The sequence below is a fragment of the Bombus terrestris genome, chromosome 3 (genome assembly GCF_910591885.1).
Source record: "Bombus terrestris chromosome 3, iyBomTerr1.2, whole genome shotgun sequence".
Classification (NCBI taxonomy): domain Eukaryota; kingdom Metazoa; phylum Arthropoda; class Insecta; order Hymenoptera; family Apidae; genus Bombus; species Bombus terrestris.
In genome coordinates, this window is record NC_063271.1 from 14,166,681 (window position 1) to 14,182,585 (window position 15,905).

The following is a 15,905-nucleotide window of genomic DNA, read 5'->3' on the forward strand; positions in this document are numbered from 1 at the left end:
CAATATTTTCATCGAATTCAATTTCTTGCATTTAAATGTCCTCATCATATGAGAACGAATTTATGGTCACTTCTACTTGGATATATACAAAGCAAACATCTGCTTGCTTCTTATCAACTAACATCATATATGTTACTTATAAACAATTTTATAGAAAATTTATATGATAAAACAACATAATAATAATTACTTATGAGCATAATAAACAAATTTGTACAATTTATTATGCGCTTGCTAAATAATCCTTACATCTATGATGTGAAAAAACTGGTTTCATTTTTTATTAAATGAAACATAATGACAGTGATTGGACCAATTTCTTCCTCTTTATTGAATGATAATGAACTCTCTAATGGTTTTCCACTTTTTCCATAGTTTTTATAATTTTTCAAAATACATTGCATTGTATTATTAAAAACATACCATTCTAAACGCTCAGTGGCACTGATTTGATATATTTATAATTATTCTTAACATGCATTATTACACTTATTTAATAGATGTACATAAACAGTGATGCCTGTGAGGAACATATGAATTTTGAACCGCAAATTATGATGATTTTTTATAAAAAGCTTTTTCATTTTTTTCATATACAAAATATAATAAATAAGCATGTATTGCACATTTTATTCAATATAAATTATTTTTCATTTTACAGTACATTAATTGAATTCTCATTTTATGAATTTGAACTTACACCTTCTTAGTATTTTTATATTAAATATTTACTGCCTCTTTTTGTTAAAAAGATGTATACAGGCACAATATATTTAAGAAACTAATATTTTATTGTCTAAATAATTGTATAAATAAAGAATAAAAGTATTATTATGAATGATATACTTGTATCATCCAAAAATATTAAACGTAATTTATAATAAATTCTTACAATAAATGATACTTTTGAAATAATGAGAAAAGCATCATTGTACTTAAAGAAGACTTTGTGTTTTAGGACTAAAATGTTATAAGTTCTGGTTCAAAATTCATTGTACGACACAATGCAAATAAAAGTTTGCGAAAGCAAATTAAATGTTCACACAATTCTAATAAATAGTGAACTTATACAGACTACTGCTAATATACTTATGGCTACTTTGAATGTCTCTTTTCTACTGGCACAGATCATTTCTGTTGTTACACGAATTAAACCGTTGATACTTAACACTTCCACTCGTTTATAGTTACAGTTTTCCCGTTTATCCTTTATTTGATTGCTTACTTTCCTTCAGAGAACTTCTCTCTTAAACTTTTGATCTTATGAACAAAATAAGTTTCTAAGGATTCTGCACACTTAAAGAAAGGTGATTCTTTCGGATTATAATAACGACAATTGTCAAATATTTTTGTCATATCTCCGATAAATTCACTTAATTTCTTGTAAGATCTGTCATTTATCCTCAATTCTATCGTTTGCAGATCTGCAAACATAATTAACAGAAATATACTGGTAAAGAAAATTGTATTTCCTCCTTTGAATTTTAAATTCATCAAAGATTAAATAATATTGTTACATAGAATTTAAATAACACTTACCCATCGGCTCCTTTATAACTTTATAATAGTCTGGTGCTTCATTTGGATCTACTGGTTCCATAAATGGCCAAGCACTTTTATGTGCCTAAATATCAAAATTTTTAGTGTCAATAATTATAAAAAATATTGTTTTAACAAATAACTTTTTTTTATTATTTGCAACTACCTTACCTGTATTTGCTTAATTAATTTTTTCAGGAGATCAAGGTCTTTTGCATTAAGATTTTTCATGTTAGCAAAGTTAACGGAAGAATTTCGTTGACAATTTGGACAAACGTATTCATCGATATTGTCTGCTTCTGATTGTAGAATACCGACGCATCGACCATGGAACCAATCTTGACACTTATCGCAGCAAATATAAAATCTGCAGAAACAAGAATGTTAAAATATGTGGTAATAGATCTAGAATAAATCAATGCAATCTACAAATAAATTGGCACCATTACGTACTGAGATTCGTCATAAGGCTGTTTACATAAACAATATAACTCCTGTGTATCTCTTGCATGTCTACATTCTGTACAAACAAACTCAGAAAGTGTCTTACACATTTCTTCTGTAATTCCAACGCAATCTCCGTGGAACCAATTGTTACAAAGATCACATCCAACATAAAACCTAATTCAATACCATAATTCACCATCATTAAATAAATATTATGAGTAAAGAATCTTTTTATAGTACTTACTTCGTTTCATCGTATGGCGTTCTACATAAACAATATAACTTCTCTTTCTTGATTCTATTCGTAGCGGCAGCGGTTGAAGCACCCGGTGGTGTAGTATTGCTTCCTTGGGCTTTATACTTCCTTGGCCTTCCACCTCTATTAGGCGGACTAACTTGTTGAGACATTTGAGCATTTGCTTTACGTTTCGCACTTCCTACTTTTACCTCATCTTGTTTGTGTCTCTCCGCCTTGGTTCTCGAAGCTAATTCCGCTGATAAATCTTTCTATAATTTCAACAAAGAATAATATAAATAAATTTATATGAATGTGTATATATTATAACAAATAACATATGCTAAATATATTTAATATATAGTACCTGAATATCTATCTGTAATTCTTTTTCAAGCAGTGCTCTCTTCTTTAGAATATCCTTTTTAAGTAATTCTTTATGTCTAAATAACAAAACCTGCATTCGTGAGTGAACCTGTTGCTTTCTTCGTTGCTCTTGACTGTCTTTTAGCTTTGCTGCTCTTTTTTGTGGGGTAGACTCATTCTCTATTGGTTCAATCTTTTGTACTCTAAAAAGTAAATGGTATTATTAAAGAAAAGTGATTTTGTATAACAGAAAGTCTTTATTTTATATATCTATTCTTAGATCTAGAAATTTACTTTGGAGTTTCACGACTTTCTTGTTTTAAAGCGAGCTTCTTTCTAGGTGTTTCTGCCCAATCTGTATCTTTATCATTTGTTATTGATTGTACATTCGTAGATGAGGTCGTTGTTGGAATGTTAGAAGGTGCTGGTCTTTTACGAGATGGAACACGTGGAGTCGTAATTGTAGGCGTAGTATGAGTTTGATTATTGCTTGCTGAATTTTCAACACCCCCTTTCATCTGCTTCTCTTGGTATCGTTGTAGTTGTAGCAGCTTTTCTTCTATTTCAGGATTAAGGTTTTCTTGTTTCAATGCATTCTTGATGGCTGAAGATTTTTATAATAATAATTAGAATATTTGAAATAAAAATAGAAACAATTAAATATTTCTAATCCCATTGAAATCAAACAGTAAAGATAATATTAATTAATAACTAACTTTGTTGTATGTAATCAGGCGTTAAAATAAATTTGTTAGCCGAGGAATCGTTTCCTTCTTTTAAAGATTGCAAAGGTTGCTGACCATTAGCTACATTTGTTTTTTGTGATTCCTCTTCTGTAGTCACACTAGGTTGTGCAACTTGTTGAACAACTACTTTCGGTTTTTCAGGAGAACTTGAAGTTGCTGTCGATGGAAGCTCCGGAATGCTTTCAGTTCCCGTTTGAGGTTCTATCGAAATTAAAATAATATTAATATCATTACAAATTTAATTTAATCAATGCAAAAGATATCAAATCATATAGATACAAACCAGTTGCTGCTGGTGGCGAAACAACTGGTTGTTGTGCAGTTTGTGGTTTTGTTGCTGGTGTAGCAGGTGTATTTGCTGTTGTAGAACTTTGAATCGATTGTTGACTACTAGGTGCAGGTTGAACAGCTAAATAAATTTTAGTAGGTCCCAAAACTCCTTGTTTTCCTGTTGCAGCTTGGGCTATAAAATATGTATAGTATAAATATGCTAATAACATTAAATACATATATGACATGTATACGAACCTTTAAGTAGTTGTTGTTTGACCTGTTGCTGCACCATTACAAGTTGTTGCGGAGTAAAATCTGCGCCTTGTAAACCTTGTAAAACTATACGAGGACCTTGAGTAGTTTGTATAACTTGAGCAGTAACGCATTTAATGACAGTTCCAGGTGGTTGACCCGCTAATAAAGATGCTTCTACACTTCCAGGTGCTGGAGCAGTAGAAGTTTGATTTGTTGTAGTTGTAGTAGTAGTTAATGTCTCATTCGTCGATGTAGTACTACCAGTGCTATTATTTGTTGCATCAGTTGACTGTGCTCCTGTTGTTGCTGTAGTTGTTGATTGAGTAGATTGTAGTACAGGAACTAAAACATTCAAAAAGTTCATTTTATTTAAATAGTTTTACCCTTAATTTTTTGGTCAAAACATTTATTTTTCAAGATATAAAATTTGAATATACCTTGTTTAGTTGGTGTTACAGTATTTTTTACAATAATACCACTGTTTGTCGAATTTAAATGTACAATTTGATTGCCTGTCGGAGTGCTACGAATAACCACTTGATGACCACCGATTGTCGTTAACTGAGCTTTACCCGTTGCAAGCTGTTGAGCTAAATTAGCATTAGTAACCACTATTTGATTTCCACTAATGACTTGTCCACCAGAAGATATGACCTATGTTATTAATTAATATATTATTATTACGTGCATATATTTTATTAAAATTGAATGTAATTGTAACATACTTGTGCACTTTGTACAATTTGTCCAGTATTGGCCACTACAATAGCATTTTTGGTTGGTTGTGTGGGTGTAGTGGCAATGGTTACAGTGGTTGCTGATGAACGTTGAATTCCTTGCTGAGATTGAGCTTGCGACTGCTGAACACCTTGTACTTGTGACGTTGTATTTGTTGTTGTTTTGGATGGACTAGTCTTAGTTGTACAATTAGCTGTTGTAGCCACTTTAGCTGTAGTTGTTGTGGCTGTTTTTGTCTTAAAAAAGGAAATTTATAAATTAATAAACCATTTTTATTTGAAATATTTTATCTCACGATATTTTACACACAACACACACATACACACATGCACATACACACCAAATTAGTAATTTTACCTGTATGGTTGTTCCACCAGTTTGTGCAAGAGTAGTAATTGCTTGACTATTGTTTAACACATGAAGTTTTCCATCCGGCATTTGAACTAATTGTTGGCCAGGCATCAAACCACGAACTTGAAGCTTTCCATCTGGGCCTCTTATAATCTGTACTCTTTGTTGGATTTGTTGTATAGAACCTATTTTATGAATATAAATTTAATTAGAAAAAGAAAAAAATAGATTGTAATCTAATTGTTGTTACTTGAATAAAAAATAATCAATGTTATAAATGTACCTGCTTGACCGGAAACCTTAATTAGGGACTGTTGATTTCCAGCTTGCTGTGTTTTCGGTAAAATGCTTGTAGGTCCAGAAACAACTTTTGTTGTTCCAAGAGATGCTATTTTAAAAAAAATATTAGATATATACATAAATATCAAATACACATTACATTTATGTACATATTTGACTTAATATTTATATATTTAATTTGGTATTTACATTTCGCCATATAAATACGCTTTGTACTAATAAAAGGCTTATTCTGTGCAGGTGTTGTCAAAAGGGAAGTTAGTTGTGATTTTGTCCCACTGTTTGGATTTGCTGGTATTGCAACTTTGGAAACCAATTTAACTGTGCCATCTGTGATAAAAAATTAATATTTTTTTTTTATGTGTAATAGTTATGTGTAATAGTTTTATATGTAATAGTTATATGATATATCATATAATCAATTATAATTTATTTCGAAATAGATTTGATTAATATATCTAAATCTTACCATGAGTGGAGTTAGCTGTAACTTTTACAACTTGTGTAGGTGAACCAGAATTGGCTGGGCTTTTTAAAGTTTCTAATGCTCTCTTTTGTTGATGAGCAGCTCTTTGCATGCGCAATTGCTGCTCCATCTTTTCTTTAATCTCTTCAGGTGTTGCTTTACCACTAACAAGTTGATCGTTCATACCAGAATTTGCGCCTGCATTTCGGTTAGAACCAACCGCGGATTGTGGTTGTCCCGATCGACTCCTAGTAATAATCTGGGCATTAGCCTTCTCTAACCTGGATAAGACACACACCAAGTGGAGGGTTAGTATCGAATGGTGTTAAATGAGGATAGGTCAGAACTGAGTGATATCATAAGGTAAAAGCAATAGGAATTTAACGCAATCATTAATATCCTAATTCTAATAAAATTGTAGGAAAATACAGATATTTTAACAAATTGTAAAAAATGTACTTGTATGAAATTTTCTTAGAATGAAATATTTAAATGGCAAAAGTCCAGAAGTTATAGTATAGATAGGAAATAGTATAGTATAGTATAAATAGGAAAAGAAAAAAGAAGTTATAGATCAGAATACGTAGAATAAATCATAATTTTTTTTGCTAAACATACCTATCACCATATTGTTTAATTTCCCATAGCTCCAATTTGTCCTCATCAACCCATTCTTCTGTAACTTGTGGTTCGGTGCTTTGTGGTGATTCTGGTCGTTTCCTTTTTCGCAGACCACTTCTTATAGATGTAACTTCTATAAAATATAATCACACATCATATCACTTATTTTTCAAAATTTATTTATTAATACAAACCTCTGACTTGTTTTGGAAGTTCCAAAGGTATAACAACTTTTCTACGTAAGTACTGCGTCTTATCTAAAAATTGGCCAACATGACGGTGTTTAAGAATTTCTAATGACATAATTTCCGTATCAGTTGTAATTTGATGTTTGCCATCTGTAGATAACGGTTTTGCAGCCATATCGTCCCAACGAAGACATGCCCATAATATTCTTAATTGAAGAGCTGCAGCAGCCAGCGATTTTATGCCAACTGTTCTGTATAACCAACAAGTCTTAAATAATGGCCTAGGGCAGGGATATGGCCATACTGACATATTTGCCTATAATAAAGAAATTAAAATTAATTCATTACATTGTATTATATTTTATTGTTTTTAATGCAAATTTTATTAATGAAATACCTTGGCCATATGATGAAAACCTTGAACTTGTATTCGTCCACCAACTCTAGCCAATTTACGCAATTCATGTTGTGGAAGTAGCAATATACTACGATGTTTATTTTTTGTACAAAATGTGGAACATAAAGGGTATTTAACAGGAGTGCGCTTCTTTTTTCTATCAGCCAAAGAGATTGCAACTTTCTTCAGATAAACTTTTCCTTCGGTTGAAGTAGTAGAGTACACTCTTTCTGTACCATCAGCATTTAATTCCTTAGCCATTGTACTTCTTTGCACTGTTCTTCCTCTTCGATTAACAATCATTGTCTTTTGTCCTGCACTTGTTTTGACTTCGGATGAAAATGTAACTGAATTTTGAGAACTTGTACTTTCCTGCATACTCTGTATAACGCCATCAACTGACTTTATAGTCTGTTGTGTTGTAGTTACTGTCGTAGTAGTAACTATATTATTAGTTGTAGTGGTTACTACATGTTCTGAATTGACATCTTTACCATTAGATTCAACTTTTATTTTTTTGATAGGAGGCGAAGCAACATCTTTTACTACATTCGTAGCTGGTGTTTCTTCCGTACAATGAGTTGCAGATGCTACCGCGGATTCTAAATCTTTCCTGATTGCATCTCTAGCTTCATCATTTCCATCTGTCTTTGAATTTGTTTGTGGTTGTTGTGTTATAGTTGCTCCAATTGATAAATTCGATGTCGATTGATTATTATTTAAAGCATTAGCTTTCCTTAGCAATGCTATCAGATCGAGTTTTAGTCTTGCTTTTTGAAGACATATAGGAGAATAACAGGTAGATGTTAAACTTTGTGTTGTAGTTGTAATCTTTCCTGGCGGTGCAGTCATATTACAATATCGTGAATAACAACTAGTATTTTTACTAAATCTCATTATATTGGCATATTGGGCTTTAACTTGTTGAATACGCTTTCCTATTACAGTCAGCATTTCTCTGGTCGATGTAGGCATAGTTTTAGGCTGCTTTCCAGTAAGAATATTCTGTAAAGAATTATCAGCTCCATCTGTATCACTTTCTTCGTTATTTTCTATATCTATTTCGGAATCTCCATCTGCTTTATGATTTGTCGATTGATTTAACAACTCCTTTGATTTCTCCTAAAATTAATGCATATTTCAAAGAATACATAAATGATATGCTAATATGTACTACTTATATTCTACTTTATTTTACCAATAATATCTACTTACAGTCTGTATTAATCTTCTTTCTTCTAAAAGTTTTAAATGTGTTCTACGTGTCAAAAAATCGTCGACCCTAGTCTTTTTAGCAATTTTTGGGTAATGGAGCCTTCCGTTAGTCGTCAGTGCCTTAATAATATCGATTTCTTCAAATTCTTTGATAGGTGTATAAACTTTTTCGATTTTCATACCAGCTAAAACTATGGGTAGAAACAAATTAATACCATAAGTTTGATGTATATACTTAAAAATAGTTGAATATTTTTTTTACCACACTCACATGATAAATTCATTTTTGTTTCCTGTTTAATCTGTTGTGGTTCTGTTTTTGCCACTGTTTTTTCTTCGTTTTTTGTATCTGTTTCCATTTTATTTTGTTTATCTTCAATTGGTTCTTTTTTTATGTTGTCTTCTTTGCACTCTTGTTTTATAGATGTGTCAAGTGATGTAACCTTTGATGATTCTTCCTCTTTAATCTCTTCTTTTATTTTAATATTCATATCATTTTCTTCTTTTTTAGAAGAGCAATATTCTTTTATCAAAAAATCATATGTAGGAGGATCTAAAGCTAATATTTTTAATCCTTCTTGATCTTTAATTTGTACCATAATTTTCTGTGGGCCTATTCGAAGACCCAATTTTGAGATGTCAAAACATCTGTAACGGCGACTAGCAGATACCCATAGCCATCCGCCTTGTCCATGTACTCGATATTCTTCTCCTTTTTGTTTCCATACTTGATGTTTCAAACCTAAAGTATATTTGACAAAATTAAACAGACGATTACGTTCTTCTTCATCTTCTCTTTCCTTCTTATCTTTCTTATCCTGGCGCTTCTTCTCTTCTCGTTCAAGGGCTGTTACTCTTTGTAATTTCACGTGTCCAAGTTGATCATGCCATACACTAGCAAACACTACTGATTTAATGCATGCTTGTAAAACAATAAGAGCACGCGCAAAATCTCTGGGATTAACGCAAGCACCCACCGCCGTAGTCCAAGGTTTACGCAAAAGAGGCCAATTAGTATGCATAAACGATGATTGAATGCTACTTTCGAGTTGAAGAATTGTCTGACGAATTGTGCTTACTAAGAGAGCTCGCGTTCCTGTCAAACTCCCAACCCATTTGAATTCTGAGGCCTGTGTAAGTGAAAATTTGTGTGACAAATGCCTCTTTTTATCGCGTTCTTCGTTACGTTGGGCCTTATTCAGAGAAATAGGATTGGTACTATATTGATTCACATATGATTTGAAGTTGTTATCCATCCCTAATTTAAAGAGATGTGTACCAGAAGCTATTTGATGAGCTTTCTGTCTTGTTAATCTAGTACCATCTCCCTCCTCTTTCAAACTTTTATCTAGTTTTTCTAACTCTTCCTTTGACAACTGTCCACTACTACGTTTCTTTAAATCATCCATATTAAATGTCCTAGGTTGTAAAGATCCTGTTTTTGACCTCGTTACAATAGTATGTTTTTTTCCTATGAAAAAAATGTACATTATTCTATCTAATTAAATAATTTTATAACTGCACAACTTACCATCTTTACCAATTTTTGAAATACCCTCTTCTCCTTCTAATACTTCTTCATCAATTTCTTCAGAGGATGACGATGATATACTGGCTTTAACATCTTTATTTACTCCATCTGTTAAATTGGTATCTACACCATCTGTTTCTACATTTTCTGTACCTAGTTTTTGAGTATTTTCTTTTGCATTTGATTCTTCGGACGATTTTGTTTCCTGCTGTTCAGTGACAGCTGCTAATTGTTCTTCTAGAGAATCTGTACCTTCATGAATTCTGCGTACCATTTCTTCAGCTTCTTGCCTTTGTTTTTCTTTTTTCTCCTCTTCTTCTTTTTCTTGTTTCTCTTGGCGTTCTTTTTGTAATTTTTGTATGAGATCTGCAATGCATATTTGATGAAAGTATTAAATACTATTCCCTTAAATCAGAAATAAAATTTAAAAAATGCAAAATTTTAGAAATGCAACCACTCACTGTTTTCTACTTCTAGGTATGATTTTTTGTTACCCTTGTACTGATTAGTGATCTGTTCTGTAAGTTCCATTTGTCTTACGATTTCATCTTTGTAATCTGATAATTCTCTATAAAGTGCAACTTCCATTTCATTACGGTCTAAACAAAGCATTAATTCTTCTAGCTGTAAAGGTGCGCTATAATACCAAACTTCTGCATCTTCACTTTCACTACAATAATCGATTTTATTAATACAATCAACATTTCTTTAATATATAACGTAATATATTGTATAGAAAATTCTTATTTTTGTACACTTACACAAAAATTCTTCTTGCAAGAAACCAATATTTTCTGCCATGTCTATCAAATCCTAGATGTTCTTGACGACATAGTGAACCATTTTTCTCAACATCAGGTATACAATCAGCAACTCCTGTAACTTTGTGAGCTTTGCATGTACTACATTGCCAGTCTTCAGTAGGAACATCAACCAATGGAGGTTCAACACATTCTAAGTGGAACACTGCTGGGCAAGTTTCACAACATAATAAATCTCCCAGACGATGACATACTCTACAGTGATCATCATAGTGCATATTTCCTATAAAATGATAGTATTTATGATACATACTGTCATCATAATATATTATAAAGAATATTTTGTAATTGATGAAAAATTATTAATAAATTAATAAAGGTATTAATAAATTAAAAAGTCGATTAAAATAATTTTTAATATACATACTGACATTAAGGAAATATTAATTATTAATTAATATACAAATTGATACATATAATGTTCAATCACTGAAAAAAGTTTTAGCATTCATAGTTGCAAAGGAACAAAAACTTCAGCATGGACATACAAAATTTTCCTGCTGATTAAATAATAATTTATATATTTCTAAACATGAACATTTATGGACTGTTATGTAAAAAAATATACATAAGAAATAAAACAACATGAAATACCATTTAGTGTACCTTCGTGCAGCAGGTCTTCTCTTACTGGATTTGTAATTAAAAATTGATCTGTCAAAAATTGTAGCACCTTGATTCTATCTTCAACAGAAGTAAAAGGATATTCACACGTTGATAAAATATGTAAAATATTTTGATCAAAAGACTTGTCACTTTCAACGTAAGAACGTAATGCTTCTGACCAAGTCATAGAATCCACAAAGTATAAGCTAACATTCACAGAGTCTTTTTGATCTAGAGGACCAAAATGTGTTTGCTGAGAATCTTCTTCTCTAAGAAGCGCTTTAATGAGCATAATATGTATCTCAGCCAATAGATTAGTTTGATCTTCACACATAAGTGCAGCACAGAAATCTTCAAACCTAAAGGCTGAAAGACGTACCAAAGTACGAAAGTGTCTCAATACTTCATAAATAGATAAACATGGCATAACAAGTTCTCTAGGGACTAATAGATCATCAGATGATTTAGGTAAATTTAGCGGCGGCAGTTCCCTATTTTGGAGCCATAATGGTTCTGGACTTGGTGGCCTTTGTTGACTAAGCAGTGTTTTACGGGGTGTGCCACTAGTAGTACTATAACTGGAGAGGGAAAAGTCACTGTCACTGGAGGGATCAGGTTCTTCTATACTTTCAGATGAGTCTGCATCGCTTTGCAGGAGATCCTCTTCAACTTCACTTTTGTCACTGGACTCATCTCCAAAGTCCGACCCATAATGATATTCAGAATCGTGATAATCAACGTTTGGGTTGTAACCTCGGCGTTGATATGCACCAGAACTTGAGTGACCACCTTTTCGTGAATGTCTGTCTCTGGGTCCTCGAGATTTTCGAGTTCGCGTACTTCGTCTGCTTTCCTCGCTTTCAACTGGCGATGATGGTCTTGAAGGTGTCGGTGTACTTGGTTGTGAGTTTGGTGTTTCCGAACCCTTGTTTTGCAAATATTTCGGCTTCTTCATAAGATGGTATTGAAATTTTTTGGGCCTTTCCATGACCACCGATTTCGGAGGTCGGCCCCGTCTCTTCGACCCTCTCCCCGTCATTGTTCGTCACACGCTGTCAACGAAATGGCACTTACTTAACACGTGGTTTATGAAAACGCGTGCTTGTAAACAAATACAAATGACATCGTAGGAATGAAATGGAACTCATGTTTGTACTCTGATCTTTGCGCCATTTTTCGGCTATGGTCACGTGACCAAACACAATTCTTTCATGATCAAACGTTTCGGTACGATCTTGCGTGGCTTCTATTTTTCTGTCGACGAACGACAATCACTTTCCCGTAATTATAACAACTTGTATTACTACTAGTAACGACCAAAATAAGTACAGAATTATTCACTGACGCGAATGTAAGGGGAATTTACAATATCTAATCTTTTAAGAGAGCGCTGCTGTAATTGGTTCATCGAATAGCCGCCATGTCTGGCCTCGAACGCATCTACTCCAAAAGTAGAGAAAAATCTTTGATAAAATTTTCCTTTCTCCTATCTAGAACAATCTGTTGCTCGACACATTCTCCTCGACTGAGTTCTGACAAGATTCATGCAATGCAGAAACTAATTGATTGCTTTTTAATTTCTCACGAAACGTACAGAAGATCCAATCGCTTTCACCGTAACTACACAAGAGCCTGTCAGATCAACAATAGGTGGCGACATGCGCGGTTGGAAGAACGCGATTCTAACCACACTTCCGATAAATATGCTTCCTTCGCATTATTTGTTTCCTCGATTTTTCACAAGTATCCCTATTTTAATCCACTACACTTATTATTTCCAACAAATTATGCAATTAATTCGCACACACGATCGAACGAATTCGCTGTTACCCGCAAGAGAGAAATCTAACCTTAGTTATAGAGAAGCTTCGATAGAGGACACCACTATAATTCCAAATTGTGTGTCGTTTTGTCGGTACACATTCTTTTTAGTTCATAGTATCATACTAATTAAAAATTAATATTATTAATATCAAAGAAAAAATTTTTCCTATATTTATCATGTAATTTAGTTAATAATAAATTTCAACTAATTTAACAAAAACCGGCGATGAACGCGACATCTTCCTAATTGAAGCTAAAATTCTGTCAAGTTTAAACTGATATTGCACAACTTTTTTCTTTCAATACAAACTTAGTTACTAATTATTGTTAACAACAGTTACTTCCTAAATGCCATAAAAGAAAATATTTTGTATTAAAAATAAGAAATTTCTACAAACGTTATTCTTTCTAGTACATTTAACAATCGCATAAAAGTTGATAGAAGTTGCCAATCAGATACATACATAGCAATATATTATGATTAAATGTATGTTTATTAAATACTTGTTTAAGTAATAAAATAATAGAACTAGAATTTACAAAAATAATTTATCAACGATAAATCACTGAATTAACGTCATATATATTATAATTATGTATTTCTAAAATTGATTCCTAGATGAACGAGAAAATAATGTAACTTTAACTAGCCACTTAAGTAATGACAAACAAGAAAGAAACAATTTTTGGAAGCATAACACGTAGGATAGTACATGGATATATATTAGTAAGAACGACATAAGATTCCCATATGATGTAATTTTGACAAAAATTATGGCGCCATCTTTGAAACGGATGTCAGTGGTTGGAAAGCATTAGCGCCAGCATGAAAGCACGAAGGAGGGAGAGGGGATTAAAGAAAAATGGCCGTCAAGCGAAAATCGAGAAATACGAAAAACGAACGAGAGTGTAACGATCGAATGTGAATACGAGTCAGCGGTTTTTTTTACGAATTAATCACGGGATAACGAACGAAATGCAAAACGATATGAGAATGTATACGTTAAAGCCGATTGTTTCTTTGCCACAAATGTTGCATCATAGGAAAACGATGTACGAAATGCGAAATATTCATGAAGAACAATCAACAGACGACCATATGGAAGCCGAGAACAAGATCGTGCCTGATATCACTGAGCAGGTTATCAGCTTTTTAAAGGTTTTCATCATTTCTGTTATCTTGCCGACGTGAACGAGAATGTTGCTAGTTTAACTGGAATGAACGGTTTACTCACGCGTTTATTAAGCATGGTAGCTACGAGTGTTTCTTCTGTCTCAAGCTTGTTGTGCATGACTCCTCCCAAAATTTCCACAAGCACTAATCACGATCGACCGGGAATATGGTTCTACAGACTTGATCGATGCTTGCCCCTCCAATTTTTCAACTAACAGGACCTTACGCGGCTACGGTAGATGAAAAATTCAGTTCGTTTGAAGGATAAGCGGGAATGCGCTGATAATTAGTATAGAAGGGCAAGCTTACTAAATTAGAACTGCACTGAAAGCTACAAAGTACAGTTGTATAACCAAACACATGTAAAACCTAACCCAGTAAAAAGATGTATGTACTTTGTAGATATTTACTGGCATTAATCAACAATGTTAGTGATCACCTATCAAATCTATTCTCCATAACCCTATGTTTTTAGGCATTTTTTTTCTGAAGTGGAAATAGTAAATATATGAATGTTGAATATTGCTAGTATTTTTTAACTTGAAACAGAGTTTGGAATATATTTTATGAGAAACTGTATTGTCATAACCATTATGTTGAATTGTGAGGTTTAGATTGTGATCGATTAGTAATTATAATGATGATGTTATGTATGAAAACTGCTTTGACAATGTTTGGAAAATAGAAAAATTTTCTTTTAGTCATGATGTTTAAATTATAATTGATAGATTTCATACAGTAATGTCAAATAATTTTAGCTTTATTTCAGAACTATCTAGTTAATTTATTCCTCTTATTAAGGTTTATATTATGGTAATCACTAATTCTTTATATGGGTAATATTAAATGTACCTTAAAGTAAGATTTTATTTCAGAGTCCACTACCAGAATATAATGCATTAGAAGCACGACAAGAAAAGATACTGGCACAACTTGCAGAACTTAAGAAACAAGTTTCGACACTTTCTGGGTTTTTAAAACAAACGAAACAAACTACAGTAGTTGATAAAAGTTCTACAGTTAATAAGAGCCAGGTAATATCAATGTAGGATAGTATTTTTAATCTTTTAAGTAAGAAGTTCATATGAGAATTTATTAACATTGACTTTTATAGGAGCCAATTAATGTGAATCTTATCATTAATGTGAATCCTAAAAGACAACCTTATTTTATATCAGCATTGCAAAAATTGTGGAAAGATACTGATATTAAAGTACAAACTTATGTTCATTCAAGTATTAATAAAGAAGTGTCTGTTAATTATGAATCAACTACAAGTTCTTCCAAAAATAATATTATTAATTTATCATTGATCTGGAAAAATGGTAAAATAAATCATATTTATGGAAATAGTTAAATAGTAAAAGATATACATTTACAAAAAGTTTTATTTTCAGTTAATGATCTGGAACTTATATCTGGTCTATATAGTTATTATATAACTGGCGAAACAAATTTTTTAAGATATCTAAGTAGATTAATAAATTCGCATAATTATGAAAATTATGATTGTACAGAAAAGATAAATACTACTGACTTGATATTAGATTTGTGTCATTCTTTACATTTTGAAGAATCAGCAAAGAAAAAGCAAGAAATATTATCTTCAATAGCAGATAAATTAAATTGGCCAGATAAAAAGGACTTTGATATAGCAGATGTTGCTGTATGGTGTACAATTAAACAATTTTTTCCCAAAAAATATCCGCCAAAACTTAACAAATGGTATGAAGCTTGTGAAAAACATTTTGTATAAATAAAAATCTCTTATTAAAACATATTTATTATTTATTTGTATAAACACACAGTTTC

General features: G+C 32.1%; 2 protein-coding genes across 6 annotated transcripts; one reads left to right on the forward strand and one right to left on the reverse strand.

Moving 5' to 3' along the window:
* Positions 1 to 307: 307 nt before the first annotated feature.
* On the reverse strand, positions 308 to 14,452 carry LOC100646137 (nucleosome-remodeling factor subunit NURF301). Of its 4 annotated transcripts, XM_048414740.1 has the most exons (26): positions 14,155 to 14,452; positions 11,084 to 12,147; positions 10,430 to 10,712; positions 10,130 to 10,338; positions 9,669 to 10,034; positions 8,409 to 9,608; positions 8,138 to 8,328; positions 6,923 to 8,044; positions 6,532 to 6,841; positions 6,335 to 6,470; positions 5,720 to 5,997; positions 5,440 to 5,580; positions 5,234 to 5,338; positions 4,957 to 5,135; positions 4,587 to 4,835; positions 4,299 to 4,515; positions 3,862 to 4,203; positions 3,617 to 3,796; positions 3,304 to 3,534; positions 2,882 to 3,191; positions 2,589 to 2,790; positions 2,231 to 2,493; positions 1,993 to 2,160; positions 1,711 to 1,906; positions 1,540 to 1,624; positions 308 to 1,424 (listed from the first exon to the last, which is right to left on the reverse strand). In XM_048414740.1, the coding sequence occupies exons 2-26, from the start codon at positions 12,132 to 12,134 to the stop codon at positions 1,222 to 1,224; spliced, it is 8,217 nt and encodes a 2,738-aa protein (XP_048270697.1). In that variant the 5' UTR covers positions 12,135 to 12,147; positions 14,155 to 14,452; the 3' UTR covers positions 308 to 1,221. The 4 variants fall into 4 exon arrangements, with proteins under 4 accessions (XP_048270697.1, XP_048270698.1, XP_048270699.1 ...); XM_048414741.1 differs by lacking the exon at positions 14,155 to 14,452 and having other exon boundaries at positions 11,096 to 12,939; XM_048414742.1 differs by lacking the exon at positions 14,155 to 14,452 and having other exon boundaries at positions 5,720 to 5,964; positions 11,084 to 12,939.
* On the forward strand, positions 13,720 to 15,873 carry LOC100646897. 2 transcript variants are annotated; one of them, XM_003394667.4, is made up of 4 exons: positions 13,720 to 14,078; positions 14,969 to 15,127; positions 15,208 to 15,418; positions 15,491 to 15,873. In XM_003394667.4, the coding sequence occupies exons 1-4, from the start codon at positions 13,896 to 13,898 to the stop codon at positions 15,847 to 15,849; spliced, it is 912 nt and encodes a 303-aa protein (XP_003394715.1). In that variant the 5' UTR covers positions 13,720 to 13,895; the 3' UTR covers positions 15,850 to 15,873. The 2 variants fall into 2 exon arrangements, with proteins under 2 accessions (XP_003394715.1, XP_003394714.1); XM_003394666.4 differs by having other exon boundaries at positions 13,720 to 14,060.
* The last annotated feature ends 32 nt before the right edge of the window (positions 15,874 to 15,905 follow it).

What these genes read in the sequence shown, in the direction of transcription:
- LOC100646137 (XM_048414740.1), bottom strand. Translation starts at nt 12,134, where the DNA reads ATGACGGGGAGAGGGTCGAAGAGACGGGGCCGACCTCCGAAATCGGTG. An exon ending in ATACCTAGAAGTAGAAAACA is followed by an intron (nt 10,035 to 10,129) that starts GTGAGTGGTTGC and finishes TATGCATTGCAG; the next exon opens with ATCTCATACAAAAATTACAA. An exon ending in AATTAATTAAGCAAATACAG is followed by an intron (nt 1,625 to 1,710) that starts GTAAGGTAGTTG and finishes TTTGATATTTAG; the next exon opens with GCACATAAAAGTGCTTGGCC.
- LOC100646897 (XM_003394667.4), top strand. Translation starts at nt 13,896, where the DNA reads ATGCAAAACGATATGAGAATGTATACGTTAAAGCCGATTGTTTCTTTG. An exon ending in CTACAGTTAATAAGAGCCAG is followed by an intron (nt 15,128 to 15,207) that starts GTAATATCAATG and finishes TGACTTTTATAG; the next exon opens with GAGCCAATTAATGTGAATCT. An exon ending in ATCATTGATCTGGAAAAATG is followed by an intron (nt 15,419 to 15,490) that starts GTAAAATAAATC and finishes TTTTATTTTCAG; the next exon opens with TTAATGATCTGGAACTTATA.